We start from the raw sequence: 14,170 nt of genomic DNA, 5'->3' as shown, positions 1-14,170 counted from the left end.
AACCACTGATTGAGTCTCTCCATCTGCACATTCCTCTGGGGGTGGAATCCGGAGGAGAGGCTCACCGTGGCGCCGATAAGGGTACAAAACTCCTTCCAAAACTTTGAGATGAACTGAGGACCCCGGTCGGAAACAATATCCCTGGGGAAGCCATGGATACGGACAATGTTATGGAGGACCACCTCGGCCGTTTCATTGGCCATAGGGAGTTTAGGTATGGGAATTAAATGAACCATTTTGGAGAAGTGATCCACCACCATGAGGATGGTGGTGTTACCTTCGGAAGGAGGGAACCCGGTGACAAAGTCAAGGGAAATGTTGTACCATGGATGGCTGGGGACAGGATGAGGCAAGAGTTGAGAGAGGGAGGCTGATAGGATGTTTTGTTTGCAGAGCAAACAGGGCACGCTGTGGTGTACCCCAATGTATACCTCCTTTTCCATTGAGGACCACCAGAATCGTTCAGAGATGACGAAGATGGTGCGGAAGATCCCAGGAGGACTGGACATCTGGGAGACATGCAACCAGTGAATGACCTGGGAACATAACTCGGGGGGGGGGGGGGAGACACAAACGTTTTGGAGGACACTCTGGTGGAACAGACATATAATTGATGGACTCTTTAACTGTATTCTCGATCTCCCAGAATAGAGGTCTCAGGATAGAGCAGGTGGAGGGCAGAAAAAGAGGGGGGTTTTCCGCACATTTGGCAGACGGAGTGAGTCTGGACAGGGCATATGGCTACAGCTTCTTTGACCCTGGCTGATAGGAAAGAACAAAGTTGAATCTAGTGAAAAACAGGGCCCACCTCGCTTGCCTGGAGTTGAGTCTCTTCGCTGTATATAGATACACCAGGTTCTTCTAGTTTTGTCCAGATAAGCAACGGGGTCTCCGCCCCCTTTTGCCAGTGTCTCCATTCCTCCAGGGCCACCTTGATGGTCAACAGTTCTCTGTTTCCCACATCGTAATTCTTCTCTACTGGAGACAGTTTACAAGAGAGAAAGGCGCAGGGGTGTAGTTCACTGTGGGTTTCAGAGCATTGTGAGAGGACAGCCCCGAGTCTGGAGTCAGAGGCATCAACTTTGACAACAAACTGGCAACTGGTATCTGGTGTGATCAGGATTGGGGCAGAGATAAACGATGTCTTGAGTCTGGTGAAGACGGCCTCTGCCTGAGGAGTCCAGGTAAATGGGGAGAGACTGGAGGTAAGAGCATGGAGAGGAGATAGAGAAGCATGGAGAGAAGCACTAACCTTCTCTGGATCCATCATTACCTTTCCTTCAGAGATGACTTGTCCCAGGATGGTGACAGTAAACTGTATGAAACTCACACTTTTCTGTTTTGACGTAAAGCTGGTGTTGGAGAAGGCGCCTGAGGACTTTGCGGACCTGCCGGATGTGGGTCTCCTCGTCCGGGGAGAAGATGAGGATGTTTTCCAAGTATACAAACACAGTGATTTTGAGGAGGTCCTGGAGGACATGATTAACACAACTTTGGAAGACAGCGGGAGCATTAGTGAGTTCAAAGAGCGTATCCAAATACTCATAATGACCGATTGAAGTATTGAAAGCGGTCTTCCACTCACCCCCTTGTCTAATCTGCACCAGGTGATTGAGCTTTGTGAAAATCCTTGCTCTCCATAGCTGATCCACTGCAATAGACATAAGTGGGAGAGGGTACCTGTTCCTGATGGTAATTGTATTTAGTCCACAGTAATCAATGCAGGGCCCGAGAGTCCCATCTTTCTTTCCGAGGAAGAAGAATCCAGCTGCGGCTGGCAAGGATGGTCTGATGATCCCGGCTGCCAGTGATTCTTCTATGTAGTTCTGCATAGCTCAGGTCTCAGGGCCTGAAAGAGAATAGAATCTTCCTCGGGGAGGAGAGGTAAGAGGTCAATAGCACAGTCAAAGGATCTGAGGAGGAACAGCCAATGCTCTTGTTGAAGACTGCCTTCAGGTCATGATAGCACTGAGGTACTTTAGAGAACTCTGGAAAGTCAGGGTCCAGTTTAGAACCAGGGTTAATGGTTCGAACTGTCACGGGGGGAAGACAGGCAGACATACACTGATTTCCCCATTCCTTTATCAGTCCTGTACCCAAGTCAATGCATGGATGTTGGAGTTGAAGCCACCGGAGGCCCAAGATAATCTCATGGGGGGGAGAGTCCAAAACATGGAAATTGTGCTGTGAATGGGAGTCCGGGAATCTGAGGGTGACTGGCTGGGTGCAATGAGTGACTCCACCCATGCTGCTGCCATCTGTGGCTAGAATGTCCAGGGGAACTGACAACTTATGAGTCTGCAGGTTTGGCATCTGACCAAGAGAGAGTGGATCAAAGTAGTGTCTGAACCCAAGTCAATGATCGCAGAGATCTTTTCATAAAAACCCGATGCCGCAACAAAAACAGTAATTTGAGGGCGTGAAAGATTGGAGAGTGAGATCATGAGTCAACAGGATCCCAATATTTCCTTTAGGGCGTGTTCCCCTGACTACACAGACGGCGATGCGGTGTCCTGGTTCCCCACAGTAGAGGCACCTGCCTTATACAATACAATGGCTTCTCTCCTCAGGGGACAGATGGGCTCAACCCAACTGCATGGGTTCCTCAAGGATAGGAGGGGAGACTGACAGTAGAGTCGTGGGAAGAGAAAATGGGACCAGAGAGGGCTGTCCACGAATGTGAGGTGGTACATAGTGGCAAACAGATTGGAACTTTGAGGGCTTGCCTTCGGCTAAATGCTTGTCAATTTTAATGGTGAGAGCTATCAGTGAGTCTAGATCCTGGGGAAGATCTAAGGAAACCAAGTGGTCTTGGATGGATTCTGATAGCCCCTTGAAATAGGCATCCAGAAGGGCCACGGGATTCCACTCATTCTCAGCTGCGAGAATGGGAAACTCTATGGCATAATCAGAAACCCTCCTGCTGCCTTGATGGAGATGGACTAAAGCTCTAGCAGCCTCTCGTCCTGGAGTAGTGTGCTGGAAAATCTGGAGTAGTGAGGAAGTAAAACTTGCCAGGGAGTCACATGAACCGAATCCGCAATTCCACTCAGCAGTGGCCCATGCCTCAGTGCTTCCACTGCGATGGGACATTATGAAGGCAATGCACGCTCAGTCAGTGGGATATGTCACAGGCAGCAGCTCAAAGTGTAGGTTGCACTGAGTGAGGAAAGGGCAACAGTCCCCGGAGTCACCAGAGAATTGCTCAGGACGGGACAGCTGGGGATGATGTGGCAAACCATGGGGTGGTGAAGTAGTGGGAGTGGCAGACGTAGCTGGAACCTGAGAAGGAGCAGGAGCTGAAGACTGGCCTGGCGTTGGTGATGGAACGAGTGGGGTTACTGCTTGGTGACTTGCTGTATGGCAACAGGAATTTCCTCTCTCAGGCTGGCCATCAGAGTCTCCTGACAGGATGAAAGTCTACTGGGTCCATACTTCATTCTGTCAAGAATGTTGGCACAGATGGAGGAGACCCAAATGCAGGACTAAAGGCAGAATGACAGTTCAAGGGTTTTATTGAGGCGGAGTTACCTAAAGGGTGAGACAAGGAGAAAATCCACAAACAGAGCTGAGGTCGGCAACAGGGAGTCAGACAGGAAACCGCTGGGGTTTAGTGATGAAAACATAAGAACTGGCACAGGAGGAAGGGAGAACACAGACTAAATACTCAGACAAGATGAGACACAGGTGGACACAACAATGGGAGAACACAGAAGAACCAGATCGTTGGTTAATTGAAAACACGAGGTGAGGCACACAAGATGGAGGGGCAGGAAGACAAACTTGAAACAGACAGAGGTGAGTGATTTCAACATAAAACAGGAAACAAGACATGAAACATGAGGAAATATGACACATAATCTGGGGAGATGTGACAGCATGGTCTTCTTGAGACGTTTTACCTCTTGTGAGTCGTGTTCCCAACATGTTACAGAAGTCTTTGACCGTAATGAGTAATGATTGTATTGGTTCCTGAATTGATGGATTATTTGCAGATATTCTGACTTTTGAGACAGAGCTTGAGGTGACACGTGCCTCTTGTATCAGCAGCCACCAGAAATCTACGATTAAATATCTTTTAAAACTATTGACAGGCATCAATTATTGATGACTATTACATTATTAGGATGTATTACCATTATTACAATCGACATTACACACTTGACAGAAGGCCAAGCAACAAACCAACAAGTGACATGAGCATGCGAAGACATTCACACAGCAGGGAAGAGGGCAAGTCATTAACACTGGATTATTGGGTCTTCACACTTTCAGTGCTCAGAACCTATTGAAATTAAAAAGTTTGATATTTAGGGGTAAATACACGAGTGGCAAAATCCAGCCCCTACATCACAACCCTGACAGATACTAAATTTGGCACGCATTTGTAGCACACCAAGTGACGCAAAAAAGTCCCTTACAAATATATCAATGACATAACAGGAAGTGATCCATTTTGAAAAATATGGCACATTTTGATACATTTTAGTTTGACTTTACAGATTTTCAAGAGCAAACTTGTCCTGGCAGTAAATTACAAATCGCCTCAAATTTGGCCAGTTTGGCCAATAGAAAAGGCATTGGTGAGCAAAAGTTACTAAACTCATCCTCAAAAGTATGAGGGTGTGGCCTGGGACAAGCCACAAAGTTTGATGATTTGACCTAAAACAGGAAGTGCAATGTAAATAGCCTTAACCCTTAGATGCACAGGTGGGGTCAAAAATGACCCCAGGGGTTGTTATTCTTCAACATCTTTAAAATGAAAAGTTGTAATATCTTCATATTCCAGGTATTTCTCAAAAAACATGTTTGTGACATGAGGGCATTTGCATTTTTATTTATTTTTTCATAACTTTTAAGAAATTGCAGTTTTCGTATCCCTACCCCACTCTTGCACAAGTGGGGTCAAAAATGACCCCAAGCAGTTCCTATGGAATCTTCTATGAAACTTAATTCTTAGCAACTCTAACAGTCCCACATATACATCTGATGTCATCTCACACATCTAATGTAACTTTGACTGTCAATATTGTCCCACTTACACATCTGATGTCAGCAGTCTCACCACCCTGGAGGTCATTTTTACCCAGCAACGTACATGTATTATCTCCATTTATGAACTTCCATGGACAGATTATGATGTGTGATCAAATTAGTGATCAGATTAGCCTACTTTGTTGATAGCTAACAGTGTTGTATTTAGGTAGGTCATACAGTATTATGTTCGCTAACAGTAGCCAACTGTATTGTTAGCTGCATCTATATCATTTATAGTTTTCTGTGCATTCATTGTCCTTTCTAATGTTTTTTTTAAATATATATATCTAAAGTAACATGGCTGCTAGGAGACCAGCGAGGATCCCTGTGGACTTTGCCATACAAATGATCCAGGACAGATTGGATGAAGGGCCCATCAGAGGCATTGACTCAGAATGTGACATCTCAGATGTAGAGGACCCAGACTGTTGTCCCTCACTGAACAAGGCCAGTCAGACACAGAGGAGTCCTATGATGAGTCCTCAGAAGAAGAAATGGATATTGTGTCCAACAGAATGAGGCACAAAGGCTCTTACTGGGCAGAGTGACCACCCAGCCAGGATAAAACACCACGGCACAATATTCCAAGTTGTCAGCCAGGGCCTGCACCTGGGTTTAGTACTGTCTCCCCAATAGATGCAAGGAAGCTGTTCATGTCTGATAATACAATAGAAGAGGTGCAGATGGGAGTGAGAAGAACTGGGATGTACCAGTCTGTATGTTTTTTAGGAGTCCTCTACATAACCCATCCGTCCTGGACCAGTTGTATGACAAGGTCCACAGGGATCCTCGCTGGCCTCCTAGCAGCCATGTTACTTTAGATAAATAAATAAAAAGATTAGAAAGGACAATGTTTAAAATGCACAGAAAACTATAAATCATATAACAATACATTTGGCTACTGTTAGCGAACACAATACCGTGTTATCTACCTAAATACAATACTGTTAGCTAACAACAAAGTAGGCTAATCTGGTCACACATTTGATCACTAATTTGATCACACATCATAAACTGTCAATGAAGGATAAGTTCATAAATGGAGATAATACTTACATGCATGTTGCTGGGTAAAAATGTCCTCCAGGGTGGTGAGACTGCTGACATCAGGTGTGTCAGTGGGACAGTATTGACAGTCAAAGTTACATTAGATGTATAAGATGACATCAGATGTGTATGTGGGACTGTCAGAGTTGCTAAGAATTAAGTTTCATAGAAGATTCCAGAGGAACTGCTTGTGGAAGAGTGGGGTCATGATACAAAAACTGCAATTTCTTAAAATTTATGAAAAAATAACTAAAAATGCAAATGGCCTCATGTCACAAACATGTTTTATGAGGAATACCTGGAATATGAAGATATTAGAACTCTTTATTTTAAAGATGTTGAAGATAACAAACCAGTATATTGCCAAAACGCATTGATTTGAATTGGGGTCATTTTTGACCCCACTTGTGGAAGAGTGTAGGTATTGGTAGGTTGTGCATCCAAGGGTACAAGGTTTTTGTGGTTATTGTCATATTCAAAAGGGAATTCCTCCAAGGGATTAACTCCTACACACCGCACATTTCACAAGTGCATACAACAAAACTTCAGCTCGATCAAGGGTAGTTCATACAATTCCATAGGGAGACACATCATCATTATCTAATAGTATTACATTCTCAGGGGCCGTCCACACGACCATACTGATAAACCTAAAGGAGCTGTTTTTGTCCTATCATCCACATAAGGCAGTGTTTTAGAAGCATGAATATATATATATATATATTTTTTTTTTTACACGGTTCACACCCTGAGGTGTGGATGGCAAAGACGATCATCTGTGGAAAAACAATGACGTAATGGCCCCCCCCCACTATGGTCCGTGATGTCATCAAATAAACACAACGATCATGGGTTACAAGCTCTGGTGGAGCTGCAGAAGCTACTGATTAGCAGCAAGGAGGAGCAGGGCCATAGACCTATAGAACTTGAGTTATGTAAAGTTTCTGAGTAGGAATCTACTTCTAAATGTCTATGTGCTCTGTCTTCTTCTGTGTTTTTGGTGTGTTTAGTGAGTCACAGCGCCCCTAAAGGCCTGGCATGCCTACTATAAGCGCTGAAGCCTCGTGTTGAGCTGTGTTCATAGTGAGATGTGGACAAAATTTCTTTTAAGAACCCCGGGGAGAAAAAAGATGGTTTTGGCTCATGTGAATGTGGCCTCAGACCCCTTTGACACAGTGAATAACCAACTTTTGGGTTTTGGGTGTCCTTTCAAATAACAACAGTGCTTGGAGCCACTTATTCATTTTAAGAGTTGGTTTAAAGCCAATGTAATGGAAATTGAATATATGAGAATACCAGCTGTGGTTTCCTTTAAAGAATTTAGCCATGGTCTAACTGTGACAACTGAAAAGTGAAAATGAAGCTGTCTGGAATCAAATCAACAGTTCATCGGCCTCACTTTCACAGCCTGGTTTTGTTTCATAATGAAATTAGAAGCAATTTGAATTCACCATCTTATTAGCTGATGAAACACAAAAAGGAAAAGATGGTGATGCGGTCTACAATGCCATGTCTCTTTTGGGAATGTTCTCCTGATGTGACACATTGCTTTCTGTGAGTGTTAAAATTATTATGTTAGGGGTTTTTTGCAAGAAAATTTGCTTTGATTTTTATTATAGGCAGTTTGCAGACGCAATAAGAAAGAGGAAAAAAGAGGGAATAACTTAAAAAAAAACTTAAAATTGGAGCATTTCCTCCACACGTGAAGAGCAACAACTGAAAGATACAATATTATGCACAATCTGAACAACTTATCTTTGACAATCTGTTTCCTGGTGTTTGACTATTTCACTGAGCAAAGTCTTAACATGTTTCAAAACACTGACCATGTTGAGCATGTTTAGGCCATCAAATATACAGTATCGGCCAAAAAGAGAAAAAATACTGTAATAATAATGATAGTAATTACTCGCATTCAAATAAGGTCCTCACACTGCATTATGCTGAGACCCTAGTAAATAATCCTTTCCACAGTGACGACCCTGAACTTTTTTGGAGGTGCAGGTGTTCGTCCTGGGTGGCTAACATGTAGCCACCAGCCAATGCTAAACATGTAGCAACCTGCCAATGCTAAATATGTAGCAACCAGCTAATGCCAAACATGTAGCAAATGGCTAATGCTAATCATGTAGCAACCGGCTAATGCTAACCATGTAGCAACCGGCCAATGCTAAACATGTAGCAACCGGCTAATTCTGAACATGAAGTAACCAGCTAATGCTATATATGTAGCCACCAGCTAATGATAAACATCTAGCCACTTGCTAACAATAAACATGTAGACCAACTTGCTAACATACTAAAAAATAAAAACAATAAAAACAGTGTCTAATTTGGGAGCCTAAGAGAAAGAGTACATCTATAAAATGAAAAGGACAAAGGGGATTTGATTTATAATAATGTGATTGTTCCAGATACCTGGTTAAGTGAAGTCACAGTGGTCCCATGTTACAGTCAACACATTAAGCTGCAGCTCCATGTGAGGAGTGCTCGTTGACACTGAGGATGGCATCAAAGACTGAAAGAGCAGCTCACAAGAGGCACTCCTAAAGTAATGAAGGACCTACGATGTTAAGAAGTATGAATACTGACGCACGTCAAGCAGAAAGGAAACCTATCAGCCAAATCATGCAGATGCACATTCCCATCATCAGTAGCAATTACATATTCAAAGAACATAAGCACAGTCGGAAGAGGACTTCTTTTCAATTGCATTATTTGGCTCGGTGAATCATTTCATCATTTCGAGTGTGCTCAAGCCTGTAATTTCATTTCCTTTCACTTGTGTCGCACATCGATGGAGAATCCACACGAGTATGGCAGCCGATCCTGAGTCCAACTTTCACAGCAAAGCGTGACCGACTGACCCTGAACTAATGGAGGAGCAGGCTCATAGGCAGAAGGATCAAACTGGTTTATTAGATGCTTCTTCACGTGTGAAGCTCCTGTCACATCAAAGGGAATAACATGGAGAGTGTTTCTGCTTCAGAACGCCAGAGTAATCAACGACCACCACCTTCCCTCAACTGTGCAACGTTTCACCTCGAAAGGCCTCTGATCCTTGGGCCTCCGGGAAAACACATCGATGTGCAGAAGCCAATTAAGGAAATCAATACGTTTCTTTTCTTTTTTTTTTGATACTCCAACAAACGCAAAAGAAGAATAAGCAAGTTGAAACATCTATTCATTCTGGCAGAGTTGATACAAGAGAGTTCCATCCTAAAGATGCCTCTCAAGCTGTGGACTCCTTAGATTTCAGGTTTGATTTCACATCTACGAAGTGTTCTGCACTCTAACAGGTGTGTGAGAAGACACATTTAAATGACTAAACAATTCCAGAAACAGTTAATCTATTCTTTCAGTGTCTGCGCCTGCTTTTTTAAGGCTCAAGCGAGCCTGGTCTACACTAAAATGACCAGCATGGCCGTAGGAATGTCATAGAGAGTTCAAACCAAAACTCATTTGTTCGTCTCATCAAGACCTACAAATCAAGTACTTGCTCCTCTTACAAAGATGGGCATGTGTGGGTGGAGCCAGTCCAGCTCACAAACAGCAGATTCTGAATGCAGCTCCTATGATCCTAATATAATACATTAGGTTTTTGGACCAATCAGACATGTAAAAGGATCGAAAAACTGGATAATAGGACGCTTTTAAGGTTAAATGATGTTCTGTTTGTTCTCATTCTTTAAGATTGACTTAACATTGATTCTTTAAGATTGACTCATGGCTGAGAGTGGAGAACAGTGGCGGGTACTAGAGTTAGCAGCGTGCCAGCAGATGGCTAACAGTCGCGACAGCTCTGATGGATGGGGCACCCTGGAACTCCAGCATGTCTACAATGGAGTTAAAATCGTACCGTTACAGCGTCTATTCGCTCACCAAATCTAATAGATTGTTTCTTGATGATGACGAACCATCCCTGAACCGTTCATCCAGTAAGGGTTAATAGTTTTTGTGAAAAGTTGGTAAAATACATCCAAACCAATAAATAAATACATGCCGGCAAATGATAACTTTCGCCCTAAATGTCATTGTAATATGAGTAATATTTTTAACCAAATGAGTTTGAATAGACAGTATGTATTAACAGTGATGTAGCACTGGTGGACAGCAGGGACCCTTTAGCCCCGTTTCCACCGCACAAAAAGTACCGGCCTAGACCGGTTTCAACCGCTCCGGCTCGCGTGTCACGACAGGAAAGGGGTCTAAACCGCTCCAGACCGCTCCAAAGGCGACCGCTTTTCCGCTCCCCTTCCGTTGGGGTACCAGGACCATGGAACGGGTCTGAGGTTGAGCTGCTGTCTGCTGATTGGTCAATGATTTATTACACCCTCAATATGTTGTGTCTGTCGGCTGATTGGTCAGTGATTTACTACACGCCCTCAATATTTTAATGTGTCTGTCTGCTGATTGGTCAGTGATTTACGACACGCCCTCAATATGTTAATGTGACGGCTGAATCCTCTGCTGTCAGTGTGGTCACTTTGCTCTGGTTGTTTTTATTTTCCTTTTCTTTTCTTTGCTGCTCAACTTTAGTGTTTGTTGTGAAAGAGCGACTTGAGGCAGGGGGAGACCGGGGGGAGGGACTTTGTATCGCGGTGGAGTTTTCTGTTTGCAGCATTGCGCTGGCCGTGGCGCTGATGAGCGTCCGGGACACCGGAGTCTGGAGCTTTCGTCTCCGGCGCTGACCGCGCTCCGGCAGCTCCGCTTTCCAGAGGCGGTCAGCGTTCTGTTCAGCCGCGGTCAGTGGCGCTTTATCGCGGGGACGGACCGCGGAAGCGATGAAGAGGAGCTCGGAGCTCGGCGCCTCCGTATTCCGACGCTGTGCTGCCAGACCGCGATCAGCGCCGGAGTGGAGAACCTCCTGCGTTTGAGCAGAAAGCTCAGACTCCCATGTCTGTGCCTCAGCCAACCGGGGGGAACGCTCCGGCCACTTGCCCCGCACCCGAACGCTCGAGTGTGGGGCACGTCGCTGGCTAGTGGCCGAGCGACTCGCTCTCTCAAAACAAACATGGAAGTTGCGCTGCAGCTCTCCACTGCAAAAAATGACTGCTGCAAAGTGGAGAATTTAAACAACAACAGAGGATTCATAAGATCTACATCTGACGACGTTCTTTTCTGTTATAATGTCACATTTCTGCGGAGCTCATAAGCCCCGCCCACTTTTCATGCTCCTCTCTGCAGTGGAGACACGACCCAAAATTTCGGTCGGGGTTAGTGCTTCCGAACTGCTCCGTACCGCTCCGCTCCGCCCTGATTGAAGTCAGGTTAACAGTTTAAAATGTGTTTATGACACATTCAAATGTGTTTATGACACAGGTACATTCTAAAGGCTCAACAGGTTCAGTAGCTCTTGTCAGAGAGTGAACATCTTCACTTCCACAAGCACAGGCTTTCCTCGAAATTTTTGCCTGAAAAGCAAATATTTCAGTTTGAAGTGAAAACTGAGAGCAGAGCTGCCATTGATCAGAGTAAGTGTTTACCCAGGGAGCTTTAGAGGGCCTTAACACACAGGCCCAGCAAAAACATCAAAAATTTGGGGAGTTGCAAAAAGTAGCCCCAGAATCCTGTTTCACTGAGCGCTACGAAAATTGGCACATATATGTAGCAGGCCAAGACGCAAAAAAAACTCTCTTACTCAACAACAGGAACATATCCAACTTCAACAGGAAGTTGGATATTTGGAGGAAAATGACGGACTTGGTGAATTTTTTGTTAGTGTTTCCAGAAGAGTTTGAATGCATGAAGAATTTGTCACATTAAATTTGTTGGTTGTGTCTTGAGGCACCTTAATTACCAGAGATGTTTGGACCAACAGAGTTAGCCCAGTGTTGCTCATCAGTTTAACTGCTCAGCACATTACTCCAGGCTGCACTGCACGTCACATGCTACATGCTGAAGAGTTGCAGGGCTCAGACACAAGCAATGCTACAGGTGAAACATGATGAAAGCCTGACTGATGAACCCGTTAACAGTGAGCTCTGTCCCTGGGTCTACAGTCTGCAGGGTGTACAGAAGTGCTAAGCACTGCGCTACGCTAATGTAGACAGTCATATGCTGAACTCTGTAAGGCGGTGATGTAGTGTTGATGCAGAAGCTGTGCGGTGGTGGTTCATGGCAACGCAAAGCCTCCACCTATTGTTTGTGTATGGGGTATGAATGAGGATTTAGGCCATTTAGTAAATCCTCATTTTGGTATTCGTAATGGCCAGTAGCTAAAGTTTAGTACATGTACATGTCCTCTAAAAAAGTGGTATAAGTGCATACTCAGTAGAAACACTTAAAAAAAAAATTTTTTTTAGGGTGTAGTTTCTTTTGAATGCAGCAGACATCAATACAAAGGAGATCAAATGCACAGTGTGGATAATGATAATCCCCTTAAAGAGTGTGTTAGCGTATGGGGGGGTGGGGGGTGGTTGTTTCCTCACCTGTGGGGCTCTTTGCTCCGCCTGCCCCTTGGTCCCTGCACCCCCCAGCTGTGGCGGCCCCTGAGGTTGCCATGTTGGAGCTGGTCGTGGTGCTGCCTATGTACTTCTTGCTGCCACTGTACTCGCTGCTCTCATCGTCCCGAACTGTGGTGGCTCCTGATTGGATGCCGGAGTCAGAAGCATAGTAGGTCTGCTGCCACTCGGCCACCTTCACCACGCTGTCCGCCTCGCTCACTGCAAACAACCAACACATGCTCAAACTGTAATTTATGTGGCTGCAGGCGCTCGTGCTTCTTCGGCCTCGTGACCTGTTCTCACACACTGTGTCCTGTTTTTCTGTGTTTATCTGCACCGGATTCAAATAAAGTTTCTTATCAGGCCTCAGCCGGGTTTGATAAGAACCCATTCATTGTTGGAGCTGGAGGGCCAAAACTAATTGTATATCAACAAAAATGATCATTCCTTTGACATATCTTCTTGTATCTTGGGAACATTTGTAGTAATAAACTTTGTTCAGACTGTTAACTCATGGTAGCCATGTCTGAATACGTAGACGATAGAAAGGAATGATAGTAATTATAATGCGGGTTACAAAAGGGTTTACGTTGATCAAAAGTCATCAAATCTCACAGCATGTTCACACACTGTGTTCACACCCCCGTGGTGCCAGCACGACCCAGTCTCACTCTAAACTGTGTAAAACCTACTTTTGTCCACAGCTAGAAAAACAGTCTTTTCACAAAACTGCACAGAAAAAAAAGCAACACTTCCAAAATGTAACATGGGTATGTTTCATCTGCCTATTCTTTTCTGCGGGCAGACTTCAGGTCATGTGAAAAAGTGTACATGTGTTGCTCGAGAAGCTATCAAAATGAAGCTAAAGCCACAATCTATCTTGAAATCTAGAAATTTCTTTTTTTTCCCACCCTTGTTCTGTTCAGCAGCTTGGGCAGACACTATGATGCGATTAAGAACCTTCTGATGTCAGCACAGTTTTTGCTCTTGCAACAGGAAGAGACTAAGAGTCTCCACATGTTGCTGCTTTATTAGAAGTTGGCATGGCTGCCGCACACATCAGGGGGGAACGCTCAAAGAGAGAGAGCAGAGCGAAGATTGAGAGAGAGGTGGGGGGGGTAGGAGGTGGGTGGGGAACAACATACAATACCCTTGTTAGTGCTCCATATATTATTTACAGTTATGACACTGATTCAAATATTTTCTAACTGCTATGAGATTAAACCAGCCTCACCAGGTCTATCTAGACAACACCCACCCCGACAAGGCACTGCAAGAAGACCCGGGCAGGAAGTCCCCCCCCAGATAGCAAAAGGCATTGATTCAACGTTGGATTTTGGTCAGATTGGTTATTTTTGGTTGAGGTTGAAAAAGCGATGTTGTTTCAATATTTAATTACAGTTACTATTTCAACAATTGAAGAATTGTCGTTGATTGGACATTGTATAGATGTTGCATTTTCAATGTTGAATTTCCCTACGTTGATATGACATTGTTTAGATGTTGCATTTTCAATGTTGAATATCTCTACATTGATGTGACATGGTTTCAATGTGGGCTGCTGATACTTTTTATTATTGTTATTACTTATGGCTTAAAAGGCCGAGAAATGACACTGAGACAAATGGAGGGCAGATTCT

At 44.3% G+C, this 14,170-nt stretch overlaps 1 protein-coding gene across 1 annotated transcript in view; it reads right to left on the bottom strand.

Annotated features, from left to right (window-relative positions):
• The window catches only part of LOC308141093 (junction plakoglobin-like), a gene marked incomplete at its 5' end in the record, with an annotated part of 143,730 nt that extends 130,962 nt beyond the window's left edge, over positions 1-12,768 (bottom strand). The window contains one exon of the mRNA XM_080511096.1: positions 12,557-12,768. Coding sequence (XP_080367222.1) covers positions 12,557-12,768 — 212 coding nt within the window. The remainder of the gene's footprint in view (positions 1-12,556) is intronic.
• Positions 12,769-14,170: the final 1,402 nt, after the last annotated feature.

Source organism: Blennius ocellaris (assembly GCF_963422515.1).
Source record: "Blennius ocellaris genome assembly, chromosome: 16".
NCBI lineage: Eukaryota > Metazoa > Chordata > Actinopteri > Blenniiformes > Blenniidae > Blennius > Blennius ocellaris.
Note: the sequence above shows the minus strand (reverse complement) of the source record. Positions and strands in the feature narration are given on the sequence as shown.